Source organism: Salmo trutta, chromosome 2, assembly GCF_901001165.1.
Source record: "Salmo trutta chromosome 2, fSalTru1.1, whole genome shotgun sequence".
NCBI lineage: Eukaryota > Metazoa > Chordata > Actinopteri > Salmoniformes > Salmonidae > Salmo > Salmo trutta.
In genome coordinates this window covers 58,767,934-58,790,294 of record NC_042958.1, presented here as the reverse complement: position 1 = coordinate 58,790,294, position 22,361 = coordinate 58,767,934, and the positions used below count along the sequence as shown (strand labels likewise).

The following is a 22,361-nucleotide window of genomic DNA, read 5'->3' as shown; positions in this document are numbered from 1 at the left end:
TCAACACAATCCTGTCTCGGAGCTCTATGCAAATAGTCTGGGTAGCCATTTGATTAGATGTTCAGGAGTCTTATGGCTTGGGGGTAAAAGCTGTTTAGAAGCCTCTTGGACCTAGACTTAGCGCTCCGGTACCGCTTGCCATGCGGTAGCAGAGAGAACAGTCTATAACTAGGGTGACTGGAGTCTTTGACAATTGTTAGAGCCTTCCTTTGACACCGCCTGGTATAAAGGTCCTGGATGGCAGCTGTAGAACCTTTTGAGGCTCTGAGTACCCATGTCAAATCTTTTCAGTCTCCTGAGGGGGAATACGTTTTGTTGTGCCCTCTTCATGACTGTCTTGGTGTGCTTGGACCATGTTAGTTTGTTGGTGATGTGGACATCAAGGAACTTGAATCTCTCAACCTGCTCCACTACAGACCCGTCGATGAGAATGGTGGCGTGCTCGGTCCACTTTTTCCTGTAAGGCCATCCATCTGTGAGCTGAAGCTGAAGCGTAGGTGGGTCGTGCAAGATAATGATCCAAAACACACAATCAAGTCCACATGAAAATGGTTAAAAAGCTATAGATTTGAAGTTTTGGAATGGCCTAGTCAAAGTCCAGACCTAATCCCATTTGAGATGTTGTGGCAGGACTGGATGCTTGAAAACCCACAAAAGTCACTGAGTTACAGCAGTTCTGCATGCAAGAGTGGGCCAAAATTCTTCCACAGCGATGTGAGAGACTGATCAACAAATACAGGAAGCATTTGGTTGCAGTAATTGCAGTTAAAAGTGGTACAAACAGTTAGAGAGTAATGGCGCAATTGCTTTTTTGCAAGGGCGCAACTTTCACTGGGGACAGGGGGGACATGTCCCCCCACATTCTGAAATAGCATTTTTGCCCCCCCCCCACCCCAGTTTAACCTCCCTGGGCAAGGTGGGACGTTTGCATCCCACCTAGTCAACAGCCAGTGGAATCGTGTGGCGCGAAATACAAATACCTAAAAAATGCTATAACTTCAATTTCTCAAACATATGACTATTTTACACCATTTTAAAGACAAGACTCTCATTAATCTAACCACATTGTCCGATTTCAAAAAGGCTTTACAGCGAAAGCAAAACATTAGATTATGTCAGGAGAGTACCCTGCCAAAAATAATCACACAGCCATTTTCAAAGCAAGCATATATGTCAAAAAAACAAAACCACAGCTAAATGCAGCACTAACCTTTGATGATCTTCATCAGATGACACTCCTAGGACATTATGTTATATAATACATGCATGTTTTGTTCAATCAAGTTCATATTTATATAAAAAACCAGCTTTTTACATTAGCATGTGATGTTCAGAACTAGCATACCCACCGCAAACTTCCGGTGAATTTACTAAATTACTCACGATAAACATTCACAAAATACATAACAATTATTTAAAGAATTATAGATACAGAACTCCTTTATGCAATCGCGTTGTCAGATTTTAAAATTACCTTATCGGCGAAAGCACATTTTGCAATATTCTGAGTACATAGCCCGGCCATCACGGCTAGCTAATTTGACACCCACCAAGTTTGGCCCTCACCAAACTCAGATTTACTATAAGAAAAATTGGATTACCTTTGCTGTTCTTCGTCAGAATGCACTCCCAGGACTTCTACTTCAACAACAAATGTTGTTTTGGTTCCAAATAATCCATAGTTATATTCAAATACCTCCGTTTTGTTTGTGCGTTCAGGTCAGTATATAAAGGGTGAAGCGCGAGTGCATTTCGTGACAAAAAAAAATCAAAATATTCCATTACCGCACTTCGAAGCATGTCAAACGCTGTTTAAAATCATAGAATAGGTTTTACAATAGGAGATCTTTTGTATCTCGATTGAAAAACCTCTTCTCTTTTTAGTCGTAGATATTTCTAGCTATTAAACAGAAAACTACAATGTTACAAACAGCCACAACTAGGTTTACCAGGAAACGTTAGCACATGACTGGAGTTGGCTAGCTAGTTAGCCTGGTGCCAGCTAACTTTTTATGTGCCGCGCCTCGGATTTGTAACTTGTTAGCTAGCAATGATGTGTAACATCAGCAACTGTAAATAATTGTACTAACTAGCTATGTAATGTAATTGACAAGGGTTGACATTGGTTATGATTGACTGTGGATGCATTTCAATCTCACAAAATTATAGGCATGACGCAAGATAGGATTCCAAACAGATGTAAATAACAATTATAAACTGGGTGGTTCGAGCCTTGAATGCTGATTGGCTGACAGCCGTGGTATAACAGGGGTATGACAAAACAGTTATTTTTACTGCTCTAATTATGTTGGTAACCAGTTTATAATAGCAATAAGGCACCTCGGGGCTTGTGGTATATGGCCAATATACCACGGCTAAGGGTTGTATCCAGGCACTCTGCGTTGCGTAGCGCATAAGAACAACCCTTAGCCGCGGTATATTGGCCATATACCACAAGCCTTATTGCTTAAATATTGCATATCCAGCCAGCTAGAAGGTCACGTGGTTTGGTAAGAAGAATGCCCCTCTCTCGACAGGTGTTATTACTATCTCTGAGGGTTTAGAGCTTGAGGTAGTCACATCATACAAGTACTTGGGAGTTTGGCTAGACGGTACACTGTCCTTCTCTCAGCACATATCAAAGCTACAGGCTAAAGTTAAATCTAGATTTGGTTTCCTCTATCGTAATCGCTCCTCTTTCACCCCAGCTGCCAAACTAACCCTGATTCAGATGACCATCCTACCCATGCTAGATTACAGAGATGTAATTTATAGATCGGCAGGTAAGGGTGCTCTCGAGCGGCTAGATGTTCTTTACCATTCGGTCATCAGATTTGCCACCAATGCTCCTTATAGGACACATCACTGCACTTTATACTCCTCTGTAAACTGGTCATCTCTGTATACCTGTTGCAAGACCCACTGGTTGATGCTTATTTATAAAACCCTCTTAGGCCTCACTCCCCCCTATCTGAGATATCTACTGCTGCCCTCATCCTCCACCTGTTCTGCCAGTCACATTCTGTTAAAGGTCCCCAAAGCACACACATCCTGGGTCGCTCGTATTTTCAGTTCGCTGCAGCTAGCGACTGGAACAAACACTCAAACTGGACAGTTTTATCTCAATATCTCTTCATTCAAAGACTCAATCATGGACACTTTTACTGACAGTTGTGGCTGCTTTGCGTAATGTATTGTTGTCTCTACCTTCTTGCCCTTTGTGCTGTTGTCTGTGCCCAATAATGTTTGTACTGCTACCATGTTGTGTTGCTACCATGTTGTGTTGTCATGTGTTGCTGCCTTGCTATGTTGTTGTCTTAGGTCTCTCTTTATGTAGTGTTGTGTTGTCTCTTGTCGTGATGTGTGTTATTTTATTTCTTTTTAATCCCAGGCCCCCGTCCATGCAGCAGGCCTTTTGGTAGGTCGTCATTGTAAATAAGAATTTGTTCTTAACTGACTTTTAAATAACTAAGTTTACTAGCAAGCAGTGAGGAGAAACAAAAATACAATAATTTACCTTTGTAAATCTTTTAAACTGAAGCTGGTTTTAATATAGAAATATTTGCCTAAGCATGCCTGATAGACATGACTGTAGGTAGATACTGTTTGCCTACCTACCTAGGCTAATTTGTACAGCCTGGTCACTGTGCAAAGGTTGAAGGTTATGCCATATTTCTTTCTATTAGGCTAGATATTGTTGTAAATGTAATCTCTGTGCCTGAGCGCATGCATGTTCAACTAGTCTACCATAATGTTGATGTTATGCTGGCACGGTTCAACTGTTGTTCAAACTGTACAAGTTTGACCAATCAAACTTGCCTAACGGCAATTTCATCATGACCACCAGTTCTCTTAGCTACAGATTGTTACACCAGATGATGTGATTTAACCAAAGATTTTTGGTATCTATTACTGGGAGTTACAGGATAGGTACTGTTTGGTGTAGCACAGAGAATTTTCGACCAACATTAGCGATGCCATCTTCGCCTCGATTCGGGGAAACAGGAGTCTCATAAAATGTCTGTGTCCACTTGTAGGGGGTCAATTTGAATTAAAAAAAAAAAATACATTATACTGTTTTGCTCCATAAAGTAATCCAACGATATGTGCGCCGCCATCGTGTCTATTTCAGGTCTCTGTCATCACCGGTCTCGATCAATGACAGAAGACTTGAAATAGACAAGATGCCAAACATCTTTGATCACATTATCTGGTGCAACAATCTGTAACAACAGTTCTCTACACCTGAGACACACTGTTACTTTTACCATATAACATAGTTGTTTGAATAACCATTTCTCTTGAGTTAGCATTAAGAGTACACTCCTGTATTTTAGATTTTGACAAATAAACATTCTTTGGATATCTGAATGTCTAGCATCTGTTTGGTGCTACAGAGCCCTGTACAGCTTATATAAATATATTCTGTGAATCCATAAGCGCAGACAAATTTTGAAGATTGCTAGAAAATATTAGGGCTCTCCAACCCTATTCCTGGAGAGCTACCATCCTGTAGGTCTTCACTCACTCTTCCTTAGGGGTTTCCCATTCGAGATTGGATCCAAAGATACCTGCATCTTCGTCCTCTGTTCTGTCTCCCTCTCCGGTGGCTTCTACCTCGGGTTCAGATCCTCAGCACTCCCACCAGACCGTGAGGCTGCCTGACAGACCGGCCCATTCAACATCACCAGCTGTCATCATCAGCAGCTCTATGGTGAGAAACATCTCGGTCCCCAATGCAAAAACCCTGTGCTACCCAGGAGCAGGAGTACAGAACATTTCAAGGCTGCTTCCGACTGTTCTACGGCAGATGCCGGGAGCTGGCGCCGTCACAGTCTATGTGGGGTCAAACGACATCAGGAGGGCTAGCTTGGAAACATCTAAAAATGGATTTTAAAGAACAGATTTTTGCATTAAAAGACTCCAAAAAACAATCATTTCAGGTCCTGTACCATATTTGGGCCGCGGGTGTGAAAGATTTAGCAGGCTACTGGCATTACACATCTGGCTAAAATATTACTGTAGCTCTGCTGGAGTCACTTTTATAGATAACTTTGACACCTTCTGGAAAGAGAAGATACTCTACAGGAATGACAGAGTCCATCCAAATCATCTTGGCTCCTGGACACGCATTTCAAGGCTGCTTTAAAACAATAATTTATCAATGACCCAAGACCAGCTCAGTTAATCCCTACCATTGTGACAATGAGTCATCATAATGCTGCATCAAATGTACATTATCCTAGAGGCATTGGCAGACACAATGTAAGTAACTTAAATGATGTCCCCCTAATTGCCCTGAATACCTCTGTTGATCCTACAGCTATTGTATGCCGTAATCATGAGCCTATGAACCAGAGTTACTGTTAGCGCTGAGGCGGTGTGCTAAAAATAGCCCGCATTAACATATGCAGCCTGAGAAACAAGGTCCATGAAGTCAATAGCTTGTAACAGATGACATTCATATTCATATTATCTCTGAAACTCACTTAGATAATACATTTGATGATACAGTGGTAGCAATACATGGTTATAACATCTACCAAAAAGACAGAAATGCTAACGGGGGTGGTGTTGCGGTCTATATTCAGAACCACATTCGTGTAAAGCTTAGAGAAAATCTCATGTTAAATACTGTTGAAGTAATATGGCTACAGGTTCATCTGCCTCACCTTAAGCTCATTCTTATGGGAAGCTGCTATAGACCACCAAGTGCTAACAGTCAGTATCTGGATATGTGTGAAATGCTTGATAATGTACACTACCGTTCAAAAGTTTGGGGTCACTTAGAAATGTCCTTTCTTTTTTTTTAAGAAAAGCAAATTTTTTGGTCTATTAAAATAACATAAAATTGATCAGAAATAAAGTGTAGACATTGTTAATGTTGTAAATGACTATTGTAGCTGGAAATGGCAGATTTCTTTTAAAATTTAATATCTACATAGGTGTACAGAGGCCCATTATCAGCAACCATCACTTTTGTGTTCCAGTGTCATGATGTGTTAGCTAATCCAAGTATATCATTTTAAAAAGTCTAATTGATCATGAGAAAACCCTTTTGCAATTATGTTAACACAGCTGGAAACTGTTGTCCTGATTTAAAGAAGAAATACAACTGGCCTTCTTTAGACTAGTTGATTATCTGGAGCATCAGCATTTGTGGGTTCGATTAAAGGCTCAAAATGGCCAGAAACAAAGAACTTTCTTCTGAAACTCATCAGTCTATGTACTACTCCCTTCACAGAACAGCACCAAGAGTCCCCGACTGTATTTACAATGAAGGCCTATACCGGCCAAACCCGGATGATGTTGGGCCAATTTTGCACCACCCATTGGGACTCCCAATCACAGCCGGTTGTGATACAGCCTGGATTTGAACCAGGTTGTCTGTAATTACACCTCTAGTACTGAGATGCAGTGCCTTAGACCGCTGTGCCACTCGGAGCCCATTAAGATTGGTTGACTGTAAAAACGGTGGTTGACTGTAAAAACGGTTAAATCCCCTTGGTGCAAGTAGTAGACTCAGATTTTAAAAAACTGGCAAAAATACACCTTATGGAACAATAGGGACTGTGAAGAGACACACACAAAGGTACAGACACATGCATATGCATACATTGTGATATTGTTGTATGGTGGTATTAAACATTTTGTATTGTAGATATGAAGTGGTGTAAATGTTATATGATGTACTGTTTTCTATGTAATGTACGTGCTTTAATATGTTTGGACCCCAGGAAGAGTAGCTACTGCCTTGGCAACAGCTAATGGGGATCCCTAATAAATACAACTACACCCCAACCCAAATCTAGCACACCTGATTCTAATAATTAGCTGGTTGGTAAACTAAACCAGGTCAGTTACAACTGGGGTTGGAGAAAACCTACAGGAGGGTAGCTCTGCAGGAACAGGGTTGAGACCCCAGTTCTACATGGTCTTAAGCTGAGCTAACACGGGCACCGTTTACACAGGCAGCCCAATTCTGATATTTGTTCCACTATTTGGTCTTAATCACATCAGATCTTTTTCAGAACTGATCTAGACCAATTAGTGAAAATTATATCAGAATTAGCCTGCCTGTGTAAACTCAGCCCTAGTCCTGGTACACTGGCAATTGTGGGCTGGGGAAGCTGAGACTCTTTGTGCTTCTGGCGATGGGCTTTTCCTGTCTGCCGTGAATGGCCATCTGGAGAAGACTCTGCCAAAAGTGGTGTAGGGCTTCTTAATCACCAACTGTTTGGTTCTCTTGCATCTCCTGGAAAGACATGGGTGTGGTCTTAACATTTTAAACTTTTGTGGAAGGGATGTAGTGCAACCACCTTTGTTGGTAAAGGTATCAACTGAAAGGGACCGGCTAGCATATTGTTTAGATACAATGAGGGGACATTGAGAGATGCTTTTGAGAGGAAAGTAGAGTCAAAAAAGGGAATGGGCTGGTTGCCTAAAGAAGGTGTGAAAAGTATAAGGAAGGCAGTTCTTACACAGTTGTTAAAATAATTGTATATCTAGATGATAATAATCAACAATCAATAAGCCTTGACTAATTCCCAAGGTTTGTAAGACAATGGGTTAAGTAATTAGGCAAGGACTCAGCTTTCTGCAAAAGGTTTATGTAGCTTTATTCAGAGAACGTTCTGAGGTCAAGATAACAAAAGTCATTATATCGTTTCTTGCTTGCTTACGCACATGCATTTACACACAAACTGTTGGTGAACTGCATCCCCCTTTGACTTCCCACACTGTTTATTACTATCCAGCTCAGCCTGTTCCTTTCCCTCAAGGTTAGGAACCCCTTGAAGTTTCTACTCCCTTTACCATCTGGCCCCTGCCCTCTTGGGCACACTAAATACACACACACGTTTCTCTCCCTCTCCAGCCTCTACTAGACTTTCTGGTACTAATCAATCATTACATTGATTATTCATTAACCATGCTACATGACTTATAATTCATAATGGTTTATTGATTCATTTACCTTTATTAGATAATTCTCTTATCAATAGTATGAATTGTTGTGTATGGGAGATTGAGGAGAAATGGCACCTTTCAATTGTTCTCGTACACAAAACATTTACTGTTTAAGCACAACCAAAATCCCCTTCCTCATCTCAAAGGGCTGTCTATAAACCTGCCCTAGCCCATTGACAGATCATTCTTTTTATTTATTTAACCTTTATTTAACTAGGCAAGTCAGTTAAGAACAAATTCTTACTTACAATGACGGCTTACCCCGGCCAAACCCGGACTCCCAATCACAGCCGGATGTGATACAGCCTGGATTTGAACTAGGGACTGTGGTGACGCCTCTTGCACTGAGATGCAGTGCCTTAGACCACTGCGCCACTCGGGAGCCTGAGTGTCTTGTCAATAGTAGCCCCTTGCAGGGGAATTTTGTAGACATGTCTTTGATTTGTGTTTTCAGAATCTGCAGAGAATAATGAGGTGGTTGGGTCATTACTGTTATAGACTTGATTGTATACCTTTCAGTGTCCCGTGCTGGTTTCTGTTCCACAATCTAGTTGTTCTCCATAATCACAAGGCGTGTCCGCTCCCTCATGCTTATGTACCCAAAATGCCACCGCTTTGGGGTATTTTTCAGCAGGGCGCTGTGGAATGACTCCAGATCAGGTCATTGTCCATTTGGAAGACCCATTTGTGACCAAGCTTTAACTTCCTGACTGATGTCTTGAGATGTTGCATCAATAATATCCACATAATTTTCCATCCTCATGATTCCATCTATTTTGTGAAGTGCACCAGTCCCTCCTGCAGCAAAGCACCCCCACAACATCATGCTGCCACCCCCGTGCTTCACGGTTGGGATGGTGTTCTTCGGCTTGCAAGCCTCCCCCCTTTTCCTCCAAACATAACGATGGTCATTATGGCCAAACAGTTCTAATTTTGTTTCATCAGACCAGAGGACATTTCTCCAAAAAGTATGATCTCTGTCCCCATTTCTTTGGATTTACCCATAATGTCAAGCAAAGGAGGCACTGAGTTTGAATGGAAGCCCTGAAATACATCCACAGGTACACCTCCAATTGACTCAAATTATGTCAATTAGCCTATCAGAAGCCTCTAAAGCCATGGCATCATTTTCTGGAATTTTCCAAGCTGTTTAAAGGCACAGTCAAATTAGTGTATGTAAACTTCTGACCCACTGGAATTGTGATACAGTGAATTATAAATGAAATAATCTGTCTGTAAACAATTGTTGGAAAGATTACTTGTGTCATGCACAAAGTAGATGGCCTAACCGACTTGCCAAAACTATAGTTTGTTAACAAGACATTTGTGGAGTGGTTGAAAAACGAGTGGCACTGTATTATCCTCAACGCGTGCAAAGGTGTTTAGTTTGTCTGGAAGTGTGACGTCGTTGTTTTGTTTTTTGTAGTCTGTGATTTTCTGTACACCCTGCCACATATGTCTCGTGTCTGAGCCGTTGAATTGCGACTCCACTTTGTCCCTGTACCAGCATTTAACTTGTTTGATTGCCTTGCGGAGGGAATAACTATACTGTTTATATTCAGCCATATTCCCAGACCGCTTTCCATGGTGAAATGCGGTGGTGGTTCGCGCTTTCAGTTTTGCACAAATGCTGCCATCCATCCACGTTTTCAGGTTAGGGTAGGTTTTAATAGTCACAGTAGATACAACATCTCCAATGCACTTCTTTATAAATAGATCAATGTTGTTATCTGAGGCTGACTGGAACATATCCCAGTCTGCGTGATCAAAACAATCTTGAAGCGTGTATTCCGATTGGTCAGACCAGCGGTCCAGACCAGGGTTGAATGGTTCTAGTCACTGGTACATCCTGTTTGAGTTTCTGCCTATGAGACGGTAGGAGCAAGATGGCGTCGTGGTCAGATTTGCCGAAGGGAGGGCGGGGGAGGGCTTTGTATGCATCCCGGGAAGTTAGAGGAGCAGTGATCGAGTGTATTACACCTGCGCATAGTGCTGATAGAATTTAGGTAGCCTTGTTCTCAAATTTGCTTTGTTAAAATCCCTAGCTACAATAAATGCAGCCTCAGGATATATGGTTTCCAGTTTACATAGAGTCCAGTGAATTCCCTTGAGGGCCGTCATGGTGTCTGCTTGAGGGGGAATGTACACCGCTGTGATAACTGACGAGAATTCTCTTGGGAGATAATATGGCCGGCATTTGATTGTAAGGAATTCTAGGTTGGGTGAGCAGAAGGACTTGAGTTCCTGTATGTTGTTATGATTACACCATGAGTCATTAATCATGAAGCATACACCCCCGCGCTTCCTCTACCCAGAGAGGAGTTTATCTCTGTCGGCACGATGCATGGAGAAGCCCAGTGGCTGAACCAATTCCGACAACATATCCCGAGAGAGCCATGTTTCCTTGAAACAGAGGATGTTACAATCTCTGATGTCTCTCTGGAAGGCAACCCTTGCTCGAATTTCACCTTGTTGTCAAGAGACTGTACATTGGCGAGTAGTATACTCGGGAGCGGTGGGCGATGTGCACGTCTACGGAGCCTGACCAGGAGGCCACTCTGTCTGCCCCTTCTGCGGCGCCTTTGTTTAGGGTCAGCTTCTGGGATTAGGTCCATTGTCCTGGGTGGTGGTCCAAACAGAGGATCCGCTTCGGGAATGTCGTATTCCTGGTCGTAATGTTGGTAAGTTGACATCGCTCTTATATCCATTAGTTCTTCCCGGCTGTATGTAATAAGACTTAAGATTTCCTGGGGTAAAAATGTAAGAAATAATACATAAAAAAATACTGCATAGTTTGCTAAGGACTCGAAGCGAGGCGACCATCTCTACCTAGCTAACATACCCATCTAGGCTAGCAAGCTACCTAACGTTAGGTTACCTCTAATTGAGAATCTTCTGTTTTGTTATCAATGCCAGACTTTGTGGTTCACTATGAGCAGACGATTACACAGGGAGTCAAAACTTCCCAATTCTACCAGTGAAATGAAAATGTGCTAGTTCTAGCTTGTGGTTTGGATAATTGTGATGTTTACGATAAAAACGTAAAGTTGTTAATATAGTAATTACTATAGGCCGCGGCAGTGCCTGGGTGAAATTCCCTTTCACGTAACCATCTTTCTTACCTAACCATAACATATCACATTCATTTAAGTGTCACGGATTTGAGAGGAGGACTGCATATAATAATGCCTGGAATGAAAGGAATGGCATAAAACACAGATACCATTACACATATTCTGCTCCTGCCATTACCAAGAGCCTGTCCTCCCCAATTAAGGTGCCACCAACCTCCTGTGAAAATATAAGGAAGCGCCTCGCATTCCAATTTATTCGACCACATTAGGCTACACGACAGATTGGTCTGGATTAACAGTAGTCTACCAATGGCCAAAAATGTGTGTCCGTAATGTAATTTGTGATAAACATCCATCAACGCTCGTACGTCCTGTCTCCTCCCACCCATTAGACGTTATTGTTGCTCCGTGGCAGGGGCTAGGACTTACAGCAGCTGGCTTGTTTATAATGTATGTGGTAGAGAGGGTAATGGTCGTCAGATATAATGAGTAACCGCAAAAGGTAAGAAAATTGCGCTAACGTGTTAGTGTAAACAAGGTTTTCTAGCCGACCTCAATTTGGTGAGCAATGTGATAGTCTACTGAAAACAAGTGATCTTGCCTGTTATGTCAGTGTTTTTATTTTGAGACTGGACTTAAATTAAATGTAACCTATGTAATTTTGACGTAAAGTATTTGAGCCATGACGATAATCTTCAACAATAATAAGAGAGTAAACTATAGGGCAGGCAAACTGTTTTCTCACTATCGTAGCCTATTATTGTCGACGAGTTATCTCGAGCGTTGTCGTGCTGTTGCTGTACATCTATTCAAAGTAGCCGCTCTAGTCATTTGGAGTTCGGACGCATCAAGGTCTAGTTGGTAATGGTTTGGATGGATCGACGTCTGTCTTTCTTGGCCCGGATAACTCCAACAGTTATGATTTCTAATATCAAATAAATTGACATTCTACGTGGGTAGGCTACTAGAGTGACAAAGCGACTACAACGTATGACAATAACCAAATGTTACTGAACATTGAATTGGATTTTGCCGCTCGTGCCCAAATTGCATACACTGTACTGCCGTCTGAAGAGTGGCTCACACATTGAGGCGTTAAAATGGGATAAAGACAGCTAAATTACGTGCATCTCATTATGTCATTAATGTGCCCCTAAATGCGAATTAGAGGCTATGTTTGGACATCTTAAAGCCTAATTACGCACAGTTGCACTCATAATTCGAATGTGTCCCTCACGAAAAAAGATAGCAGTCAGAGTGCAGTATACCAGCAGTCAGAGTGCAGTATACCAGCAGTCAGAGTGCAGTATACCAGCAGTCAGAGTGCAGTATACCAGCAGTCAGAGTGCAGTATACCAGCAGTCAGAGTGCAGTATACCAGCAGTCAGAGTGCAGTATACCAGCAGTCAGAGTGCAGTATACCAGCAGTCAGAGTGCAGTATACCAGCAGTCACTGCATCCAAAATACCACAGTTGACTGCAGTTAATGCATTTTTACTGCAGTTTCAAAACTGCAATTTTTTTTGTAAGGAATACCACTAAACTAACAAAGATTACAGCCAGAAATCTAAACTGGAAAAGGTCATTCATTTGAATTTTTTGACTTCCTCAAGCACATGCAGATATGTGCCAGTTCCATATATCTATATCCTATTCCCTTCCCCCTTCATTAACAGACACCAATAGTGGAAATCGGCCCTTACTTTCAAGCATACAGAATTACACTAGACCTTGGAAAAGTTAGTGTTTTCCTATTTATGAAGTGACAGCTGGATAGTTTTTGCCACAAGCTATGCAAATTGTGTGTCTAATGCTTTGATACAAACAAGACTTTACACAACGTAGCCAGAGGACAAATCAGGTTGCTCATGTTTTTTCCCACCTATTAACAGGCATGTTCATTGCTGAGGAGATACGCTGTGAGATGGAATATATTAGTGGGTGTCATTCACCATGACAAGCTACTGTACTACTAGGGCATTTCCTCAGCATCGGAGCAGAGGATGAACCTGAGGAAAGGCAGCAAGGTGGCAGGGGACTGTGACAGCCTCCAGATGGAGAGCAAGGCACCTGAGCAAAGGCACCTGAGCAGACACACAACATGGGGCAGAAGAATGGAGAGATCATGGAATCTGAAGAGGTGGAGAATGGCAAATCTGAACCCATAGTCCCTGTGGCCATGGATGGGCCCGTCACTGCACCTGATGGGGGTTGGGGCTGGGTGGTGTTGGTGTCCACCATCCTGGTGCTAGCCCTGACTCTGGGCTTCCCCTCCTGCATAGGTATTTTCTACACGGACCTACAGACAGAGTTCCAGGCCAGCAACCAAGAGACTTCCTGGGTGCCTTCAATAATGGTATCAGTGCTTCATGCTGGAGGTATGGTAGTAGAGTCACATCCTAGTTTCCATAGATTTCCGTAGATTCACCTGATTTTAAGTAGGGTTTTTTCAGGGTTCTTTTTGCAGTGACACATTCATATATGCTTGCAGGGAAATGTGCTCAAAGTAAGTTCAGCAATCACTGACAGTCTATTACAGTACAAGACTTTCTTACTTTTTAAAACTCTTAAAGCAGATTGTCTAACCCACTCAGCCTGTCATGATCATTCACTGTGTACACATTTGATTTACAGTGCCGAGGTTTGCAGTCTAATAATGACTGGTCAGATCAGACACACGCAGACAGACACCAAACCCATGGAAAAGGCGTACATTATGAGAGTCAACACATCCCCTGTTTGTTTATTTGATAAGTGAGATTTCAGGGGATGGTCTCTCACGCTTACACACACACTAACGCTGTGTAGCGCCACATGAGCTGCCTTCCTTTGGTCAGCCACTCACAGGGGGTCTATTTCTGTTTGGGTTTCAAGCCCTAAACATCTGGGAAAGTCGTGTGCGTGTATGTCCACTGCCATAACGCAACAACAACAAAGAAATCACCAGAACTGAATTAAGATGAGTCAAATGATAAACTGAGCAATGTGTGGAGCGAATCAGTAAGTTGGTACATTACTTATTTCAATGACCTTGCAGTGTCAAGGTGTACTTTCCGTCCACCTTACAGTTTTTACTACTTGTTGCGCTTCAGTTCCCATTGGTGCAGCACTTGGCTCCACTAAGTATGATATTGAGTGCATTTTCACCACTGTACCTAAGTACATTTAAAAACAGATGCTTTAAGACTTTTACTCAAATAGTATTTTACTGGGTGACTTTCACTTTTACTTGAGTCATTTTCTATTAAGGTGTCTTTTTACTTTTTACTCAAGTATGACAATTTTGTCCTTTTTCTGTATACCCACTTTTTTGGTGGGCATTGCGTTATACTCACTTAATCCCCACGATGCGTATCAAAATAGTTTTGAGGTATATGGTGTATCAAAATATATATATATATATTTTAGAATATTAATCTTAAAATGTTGATAAACTATTTTTCACATTTTAAGCGCAGCAATCTACACATGGCAGTAGGCCTACGCGCAAATGTATCAAAATGAAATTTGCGGGAAAACACAGTTCTAAAATAATCACCTCACATGCAAGCGGTTTCATGGACAGAGATTAAAATATATCGTAGACATTTTGAAAGAGGTGAGATCTAAAGATGCAACAACTATCATGGGTTGCTAATATGACTAGGATGATGGCTTTGGCTGCTAGACAATGAAATAAAGTTGAGTTGAAAACCAATAGCACAGGAGAGCACATATGAGGAAGTCTTTATAAAATAATTGCCTCCACGTTCCTATTACTTCCGGCGCCGACAGAGATGGCCGCCTCGCTTCACGTTCTTAGGAAACTATGCAGTATTTTGTTTTTTTATGTGTTATTTCTTACATTGTTACCGCAGGTAATCTTAGGTTTTACTACATACAGTCGGGAGGAACTATGGGATATAAGAGCAACGTCAACTCACCAACATTACGACCAGGAATACGACTTTCCCGAAGCGGATCCTCTGTTTGGCCTATCACCTAGGACAATGGATCGGATCTCAGCCGGTGACCCAAAACAACGACGACGTAGAAGGGGCAGACGGAGCGGTCTTCTGGTCAGGCTCCATAGACGGGCACATCGCGCACTGCTCCCGAGCATACTACTCGCCAATGTCCAGTCTCTTGACAACAAGGTAGATGAAATCCGAGCAAGGGTAGCATTCCAGAGAGACATCCGAGACTGTAACGTTCTTTGTTTCACGGAAATGTGGCTCACTCGAGACACGCTATCTGAGTCGGTACAGCCACCTGGTTTCGTCACGCATCGCGCCGACAGAAACAAGCATCTCACTGGTAAGAAGAAGGGTGTGATCATAACAACATACAGGAACTCAAGTCCTTTTGTTCACCTGACTTAGAATTCCTCACAATCAAATGCCAACCGCATTATCTACCAAGAGAATTCTCTTCGATCATAATCACAGTCGTGTATATTCCACCCCAAGCAGACACATCGACGGTGCGACACGTATAAGGCCCTCCCCCGCCCTCCCTTCGGAGAAGCTGACCACGACTCCATTTTGTTGCTCCCAGCCTATAGATAGAAACTAAAACAGGAAGCTCCCGCCCTCAGGTCTGTTCAACGCTGGTCCGACCAATCGGATTCCACGCTTCAAGATTGCTTCGATCACGTGGACTGAGATATGTTCCGCATTGCGGCGAACAACAACATTGACGAATATGCTGATTCGTTGTGCGAGTTTATTAACAAGTGCATCGGCGATGTCGTACCCACAGCATCTATTAAAACATTCCCAAACCAGAAACCGTGGATTGATAGCAGCATTCGCGCAAAACTGAACTCGCGAAACACTGCTTTTAATCAGGGCAAGGTGACCGGAAACATGACCGAATACAAACAGTGTAGCTATTCCCTCCGCAAGGCAATCAAATAAGCTAAGCGTCAGTACAGAGACAAAGTGGAGTCGCAATTCAACGGCTCAGACACGAGAGGTATGTGGCAGGGTCTACAGTCAATCACGACTACAAAAGAATAACCAGCCCCGTCGCGGATCACGATGCCTTGCTCCCGGACAGACTAAACAACTTTTTGGCTCGCTTTGAGGACAATACAGTGCCACTGACACGGCCCGCTAGCAAAACCTGCGGGCTCTCCTTCACTGCGGCTAACGTGAGTAAAACATTTAAACGTGTTAACCCTCGCAAGGCTGAAGGCCCAGACGGCATTCCCGGACGCGTCCTCAGAGCATGCGCAGACCAGCTGGCTGGTGTGTTTACAGACATATTCAATCAATCCTTATCCCAGTCTGCTCTCCCCACATGCTTCAAGAGGGCAACCATTGTTCCTGTTCCCAAGAAAGCTAAGGTAACTGAGCTAAACGACTACCGCCCTGTAGCACTCACTTCCGTCATCATGAAGTGCTTTGCGAGACTAGTCAAGGACCATATCACCTCCACCCTACCTGACCCCCTAGAACCACTCCAATTTGCTTACCGACCAAATAGGTCCACAGACAACGCAATCGCCATCACACTGCACACTGCCCTAACCCATCTGGACAAGAGGAATACCTATGTAAGAATGCTGTTCATCGATTACAGCTCAGCATTTAACACCATAGTACCTGGTTCTCGATCCCCGCCCTGTGCACCTGGGTATGACGCTACAAGCTTGGCACACCTGTATTTGGGGAGTTTCACCCATTCTTCTCTGCAGATCCTCTCAAGCTCTGTCAGGTTGGATGGGGAGCATTGCTGCACAGCTATTTTCAGGTCTCTCCAAAGATGTTCGATCAGGTTTAAGTCCGAGATCTGGCTTTTCCAATCAAGAACATACAGAGACTTATGAAGCCACTCCTGTGTTATCTTGGCTGGGTGCTAAGGGTCATTGTCCTGTTGGAAGGTGAACCTTCCCAGTCTGAGGTCCTGAGAGCTCTGGAGCAGGTTTTCATCAAGGATCTCTCTGTACTTTGCTCCGTTCATTTGTCCCTCGACCCTGACTAGTCTCCAAGTCCCAGCCGCTGAAAAACATCCCCACAGCATGATGCTGCCACCACCATGCTTCACCGTAGGGATGGTGCCAGGTTTCCTCCAGACATGATGCTTTGCATTCAGGCCAAAGAGTTCAATCTTGGTTTCATCAGACCAGATAACCTTGTTTCTCATGGTCTGAGAGTCTTTAGGTGCCTTTTGGCAAACTCCAAGCTGACTGTCATGTGCCCTTTACTGAGGATTGGCATCAGTCTGGCCACTCTACCATAAAGGCCTGATTGGTGGAGTGCTGCAGAGATGGTTGTCCTTCGGGAAGGTTCTCCTATCTCCACAGAGGAACTCTAGAGCTCTGTCAGAGTGACCATCGGGTTCTTGGTCACCTCCCTGACCAAGGCCCTTCTCCCTCGATTGCTCAGTTTGGCCGGGCAGCCAGCTCAAGGAAGCGTCTGGGTGGTTCCAAACTTCTTCCATTTAAGAATGATGGAGGCCACTGTGTTCTTGGGAACGTTCAATGCTGCGGAAATGTTTTGGTACCCTTCCCCAGATCTGTGCCTCGACACAATCCTGTCTCGGAGCTCTATGGACAATTCCTTCGACCTCATGACTTGGTTTTTGCTCTGACATGCATTGTTAACTGTGGGACCTTATACAGACAGCTGTGTGCCTTTCCAAATCATGTCCATTCAATTGAATTTACTACAGGTGGACTTGTGGTTGTAGAAACATCTCAAGGATGATCAATGGAAACAGGATGCACCTAAGCTCAATTTAGAGTCTCATAGCAAAGGATCTGAATACTTATGTAAATAAGGTGTTGCTGTTTATTTGTAAACATTCTAAAAAAACATTTTTCGCTTTGTCGTGAGGTATTGTGTGTAGTTTGCTGAGGATTTATATTTATTTAATCAATTTTAGAATAAGCCGTAATGTAACAAAATGTGGAAAAGGTCAAGGGGTCTGAATACTTTCTGAAGGCACTGTATATGGCACTCCTAAAATTTCTATATAGAAACCTTTTGTAGGGTTCTTTTGAGGTTCTATATGGAACCAATTTCTGTTCTACTGTATGTAGAACCTTAAGGGGTGCCATATATTAAGCAAGCATAGAACCCTTTTTGGTTCTATCCAGAACCTTTTCTTTTAAGAATGTATGCCTACCTGGCAGAATTATATCATGATTATTTGCATCAATCCAGTGGCCATTTGTTTTCCAAACTCCATGTGTGCTCAAGACACACACTAACCAAACAACAGTGCTATGTGCCGGCACAGTTGAATTGAAAGGTAACTACACTCAAATCATAATTTATTACATTGTCCCCAGACCTCAAGTGGTCTCCTGATGTGGTTTAAGCATTGTTGTGGACTTAACTTCTAATTTAAAAAAGTGTGACTGAGAGCAAAAACCTCACACAAAATATGTCTGACTCAGTTGACAGTGTCATTTATCTCATTTATGTTTCAATAGTAAGCCTACTATTAGCCTACTTCCACAGTACAGGTTGGCCTGACTGTGAAAGACCAATATGGGATTTATAATTTTAGGTCATTCAGCATGTATGTCACTGTTTCTCATAGCATTTTTCTCACAGGGGTGCCTTTCCTTCACCGGGTGGGCCGTTTGGGAAATGTTGGAACAAATTAGAGTATACCCACTTTTCCATGTACCAGTGCTTACTGGCATCTTACCTGGAACTCCATGTTTGTGCCAAAGCTTGATTGACTCCAATTCAATGAAAAACTGAATATAGACAAGGAGCCAATGAGACATGGTTGTCTTTAATGTTGAGTCTGGTGCACCCACTGCAATGATTGCTTCCACAGATTTCCTTCTAGTAAACATAACATTAGAAGAGGCTAAAATAAAAAGTGTGTGGGTGTGGGGCGGGATCTCGCAGAGCATTGACCTTCTGTTTTTACTCAACAGCAGTTATATGATCCTAGCAGTGAAACACAACCCAAACATTGTTCAGTTTACTATAAGTCATTGTATCTCTTTAGGTTTGTGCTTGGGGTCCCATCTGGTGCAAAAGGCCCTGCACAAACCACCACTTTGTTTCAGATAAAGATAGCCATAGAGGGCAGTTATGCTAAGATTGTTGGATTAGGGAAATTCCCTTGTACCTAAGGCTCTAAGTTTTACTGTACTTTCTTTGATGTCTTTGTGTGTTTAACCAATAGCATGTCTCCTCCTTTAGGTCCATTCTGCAGTGTAATGGTGGAGAGGTTTGGTTGCCGGACGACGGTGATGGTGGGCGGGGTCCTGAGTGGTCTTGGAATGGCGGCCAGCTCATTTACCCACACCATCACTGAGCTCTACGTCACAGCTGGGGTTATTGCAGGTCACTAACCTCCTAAAAAGAAATCGGAATCATTCCACAAAGCTTTTAACCCCTAACAACAGATCTAGAATCAGATAACCCTACATCCTAATTTTTACAATCTTTATTTTTAGGGATGGTGAAAAAATCACACTGTATTAGTGGTTAGGGGCAACATCTACCTTCTCCCATGCATTCAGCCATGTGCCTTATTCATTGTCTTCTCCTTTGACAGGACTTGGATTCTGCTTCAGCTTCCAGCCCGCAGTAACTATTCTCGGGCACTATTTTGTGCGGCGGCGGGCTTTCGCCAACGCAATGTCGTCCACGGGCACTGCCCTGGGCCTGTGCACCCTGCCCCTCCTGGGAAACTACCTTCACGCTGAGCTGGGCTGGCGGGGGAGCTTTCCGGTTCTGGGGGCCGTCCTGCTCAACTGCTGTGTGTGTGGAGCTGTGATGAGGCCTCTGTGGGGCCACAGACATCGTGGCCAGCCCCTGATGAACCACGGGCCTCTTCAGCCAGAGGAGGAGAAGCCAAAGGGGAGGATGAGGGCCTTGTGGGCCGGTCTGAAGGCCGCCTTGCACCATCACATGGCCTTTGACCTCTTATGTAACAACCTGCGTTACCGCGTGTACGCTGTGGGCATCACTTGGATGATGCTTGGCTTCTTGGTGCCGCTGATCTACTTTGTGCCCTACGCCACGGCCCACGACATGGAGCAGAGCCGGGCCGCCCTCCTCCTCTCCATCCTGGGTATCGTCAACATCGTGGTGCGGCCGCCCATTGGCCTGGTCTTCAGTCTGCCCTGGTTCAAGGGACGCCACATCTACGTGTTCTCTGCTGCTCTGCTGATGAACGGGCTGAGTAATAGTATCTGCTGTATCGATGCCAGCTTCCCCGTGCTGCTGGTGTACGTGGTGACCTACGGCCTGTCCATGAGCGTGGTGGGCTCACTGATGTTCACCGTCCTCATGGATACGTTGGATATGAGTCGCTTCCCCGCTGCCCTGGGCCTGCTGGCCATCATGGAGAGTGTCGCGCTACTGTTCGGGCCCCCGTTCGCAGGTACCGAACTACCTGAGGCATGGAGTGTGTGTGTGTGTGTGTGTGTGTGTGTGTGTGTGTGTGCGCGTGTGCCTCCCCTCCATGAAAACCAGGCGAGGAGATGTCCTATTCAATGATGAACACATTCATCAAGTAAGTGTTGTAGTGTAACTTGAAGGAGTGCTAGGCATAACACAGGCTGTGGTCAGAGGCAAGGAGCATATCCTGTTGCTTGGATTCCACGGACATCCAACCAATCATGTGTCCAAGGGAAACCAGGCTGTGTGTGTTTGCGTGTCCTTGTGTGTGTGTGTGTGTGTACATGAATATGTGTGTGCCTGTGTGCTCGTGCATGTTGCGGGGGGTCTTGAAGACAAACTTGAATAAGAATGGAATGTTCAGCTCCCTCTTTCCTGGGGGGGGGGCATTCCAGCTCAAATGTCAGGTATGCAACCTACTTCTTTCTGTCTGACTGCTTATGTAGTTGGTTGAGTTTCACTGTGCAATGGTAGAATCAAAGACGGCATAGTGTGAAACTGCTTTTCCAATAGAAATCCCAGATCACACTTGCAGGTGTGATCTGGAGACGTTGGCTAGCTAAGCTGATTCGCAGAAACACGTCATTGGGTCTAACGGTCATCTTGCGCCGAACTGTGCATGTGAAGGCCGTCAAAATCAAAGGCACACCTTCGATATAGTTGTTTATGATGAAAATGGAAACGTGTCACTTCCACCAGGTTGGAGTAATAACATGTTCAGCTGCTTAAGACATAGGCTCAAGTCTAGGTTGTGCCTTTTACATTTTAAGAAAATTAACAACTAAGGAAGAATGTTTCGCTTCTCTCATTGAGTTCTCAACCCCCGGCCTGGTCTGCTTTGCAAGCGTTTCCGGAAGTAATGCGATGTAGCGCCTCTGGGTTTAGGAAGTTCTGTGGTAATACTCTGTTATTGTTGTAGTTATCCCCTTATGTCATCATGAACTGTCTGTCATGCACTGCTGGGCCTTCACTAATTCTGATTGGCTCCTGTTATTGTTGTTTATGTTGTTGTTACAGGAATCCTGGTGGACAGAACTGGGGAGTATTTTTACGTCTTCTTCGCCTGCAGTGCGACTGTTGCCTCATCAGCTGTATTCCTCATGGTGTCTTTCTACTGGCTGGACAGAAAGGTGCTAAAGGGGCAGCAGGTGCCACCGCAGGTCTCCCCACCAAAGCCTGCCAGTGTTAACAATGTGGTCCCCCAGTGCCAGTACAGCAGTGTGCCCACCAAGGGAGACAAAGACAAGGCCTCAGACTCTGAGGATGTCAGCTGCCTGTGAACAGCGTCATAGTCCAAACACATACCCCAAACTCACAGATGTATATTTTGTGATTATATACACTGTGCTGCTGATCATACACAGTACAAGTGTATGATAATTGATATGATATCCCAATCTGTTAGGATCTGACACTCCAATCATAGTATACACACTCTTGACTGTTAGAGTATTGGTGAGTGCAAATGGGTTGAGTATTTCATCCAATGGGTTCATGCTAGGAGTGGATTATTCATTGCTATTACAGTCTGCACTCTTTATGCAGACTAATACTGTTATTGGTGATTGAATACAGTACTTTTTCACACATTCCATAAACCTGTGCCTTTCCTGCTCACACCCTGTTAAACATTCATCAGTGTCATGTTGTTCTAGAAGACATACCTTAGGAATCCTTCGCCACCCTTCAACAATCAAGATTGTGCAAAAAAACAGATGTGCCTGAATGATGAGTACTGTAGGCCTGCCAGTTTATTAAGATGGATATCATTGACTGATCATATCAACGTCAAGTTTTTTATCCCAAGAAGTCTTGGATTCTTTGGAGCCTAAACATTTCTTTATGATACTGTTCATGTTTTGTTGATATGTTCATTGTGTAACAGAGTTACAGAACGATCAGTAGCTTAGTGGTATGACTGAGAATGTCTTGTGTAAAAGTGCAGGAGTTACTAGGACAT

The 22,361-nt window shown here is 43.6% G+C and overlaps 1 protein-coding gene across 1 annotated transcript; it reads left to right on the top strand.

Moving 5' to 3' along the window:
* Positions 1–11,304: 11,304 nt before the first annotated feature.
* On the top strand, positions 11,305–22,100 carry slc16a5a (solute carrier family 16 member 5a). Its single transcript, XM_029708307.1, has 5 exons — positions 11,305–11,544; positions 12,935–13,420; positions 19,196–19,339; positions 19,554–20,384; positions 21,419–22,100. The coding sequence occupies exons 2-5, from the start codon at positions 13,144–13,146 to the stop codon at positions 21,679–21,681; spliced, it is 1,515 nt and encodes a 504-aa protein (XP_029564167.1). The 5' UTR covers positions 11,305–11,544; positions 12,935–13,143; the 3' UTR covers positions 21,682–22,100.
* Positions 22,101–22,361: the final 261 nt, after the last annotated feature.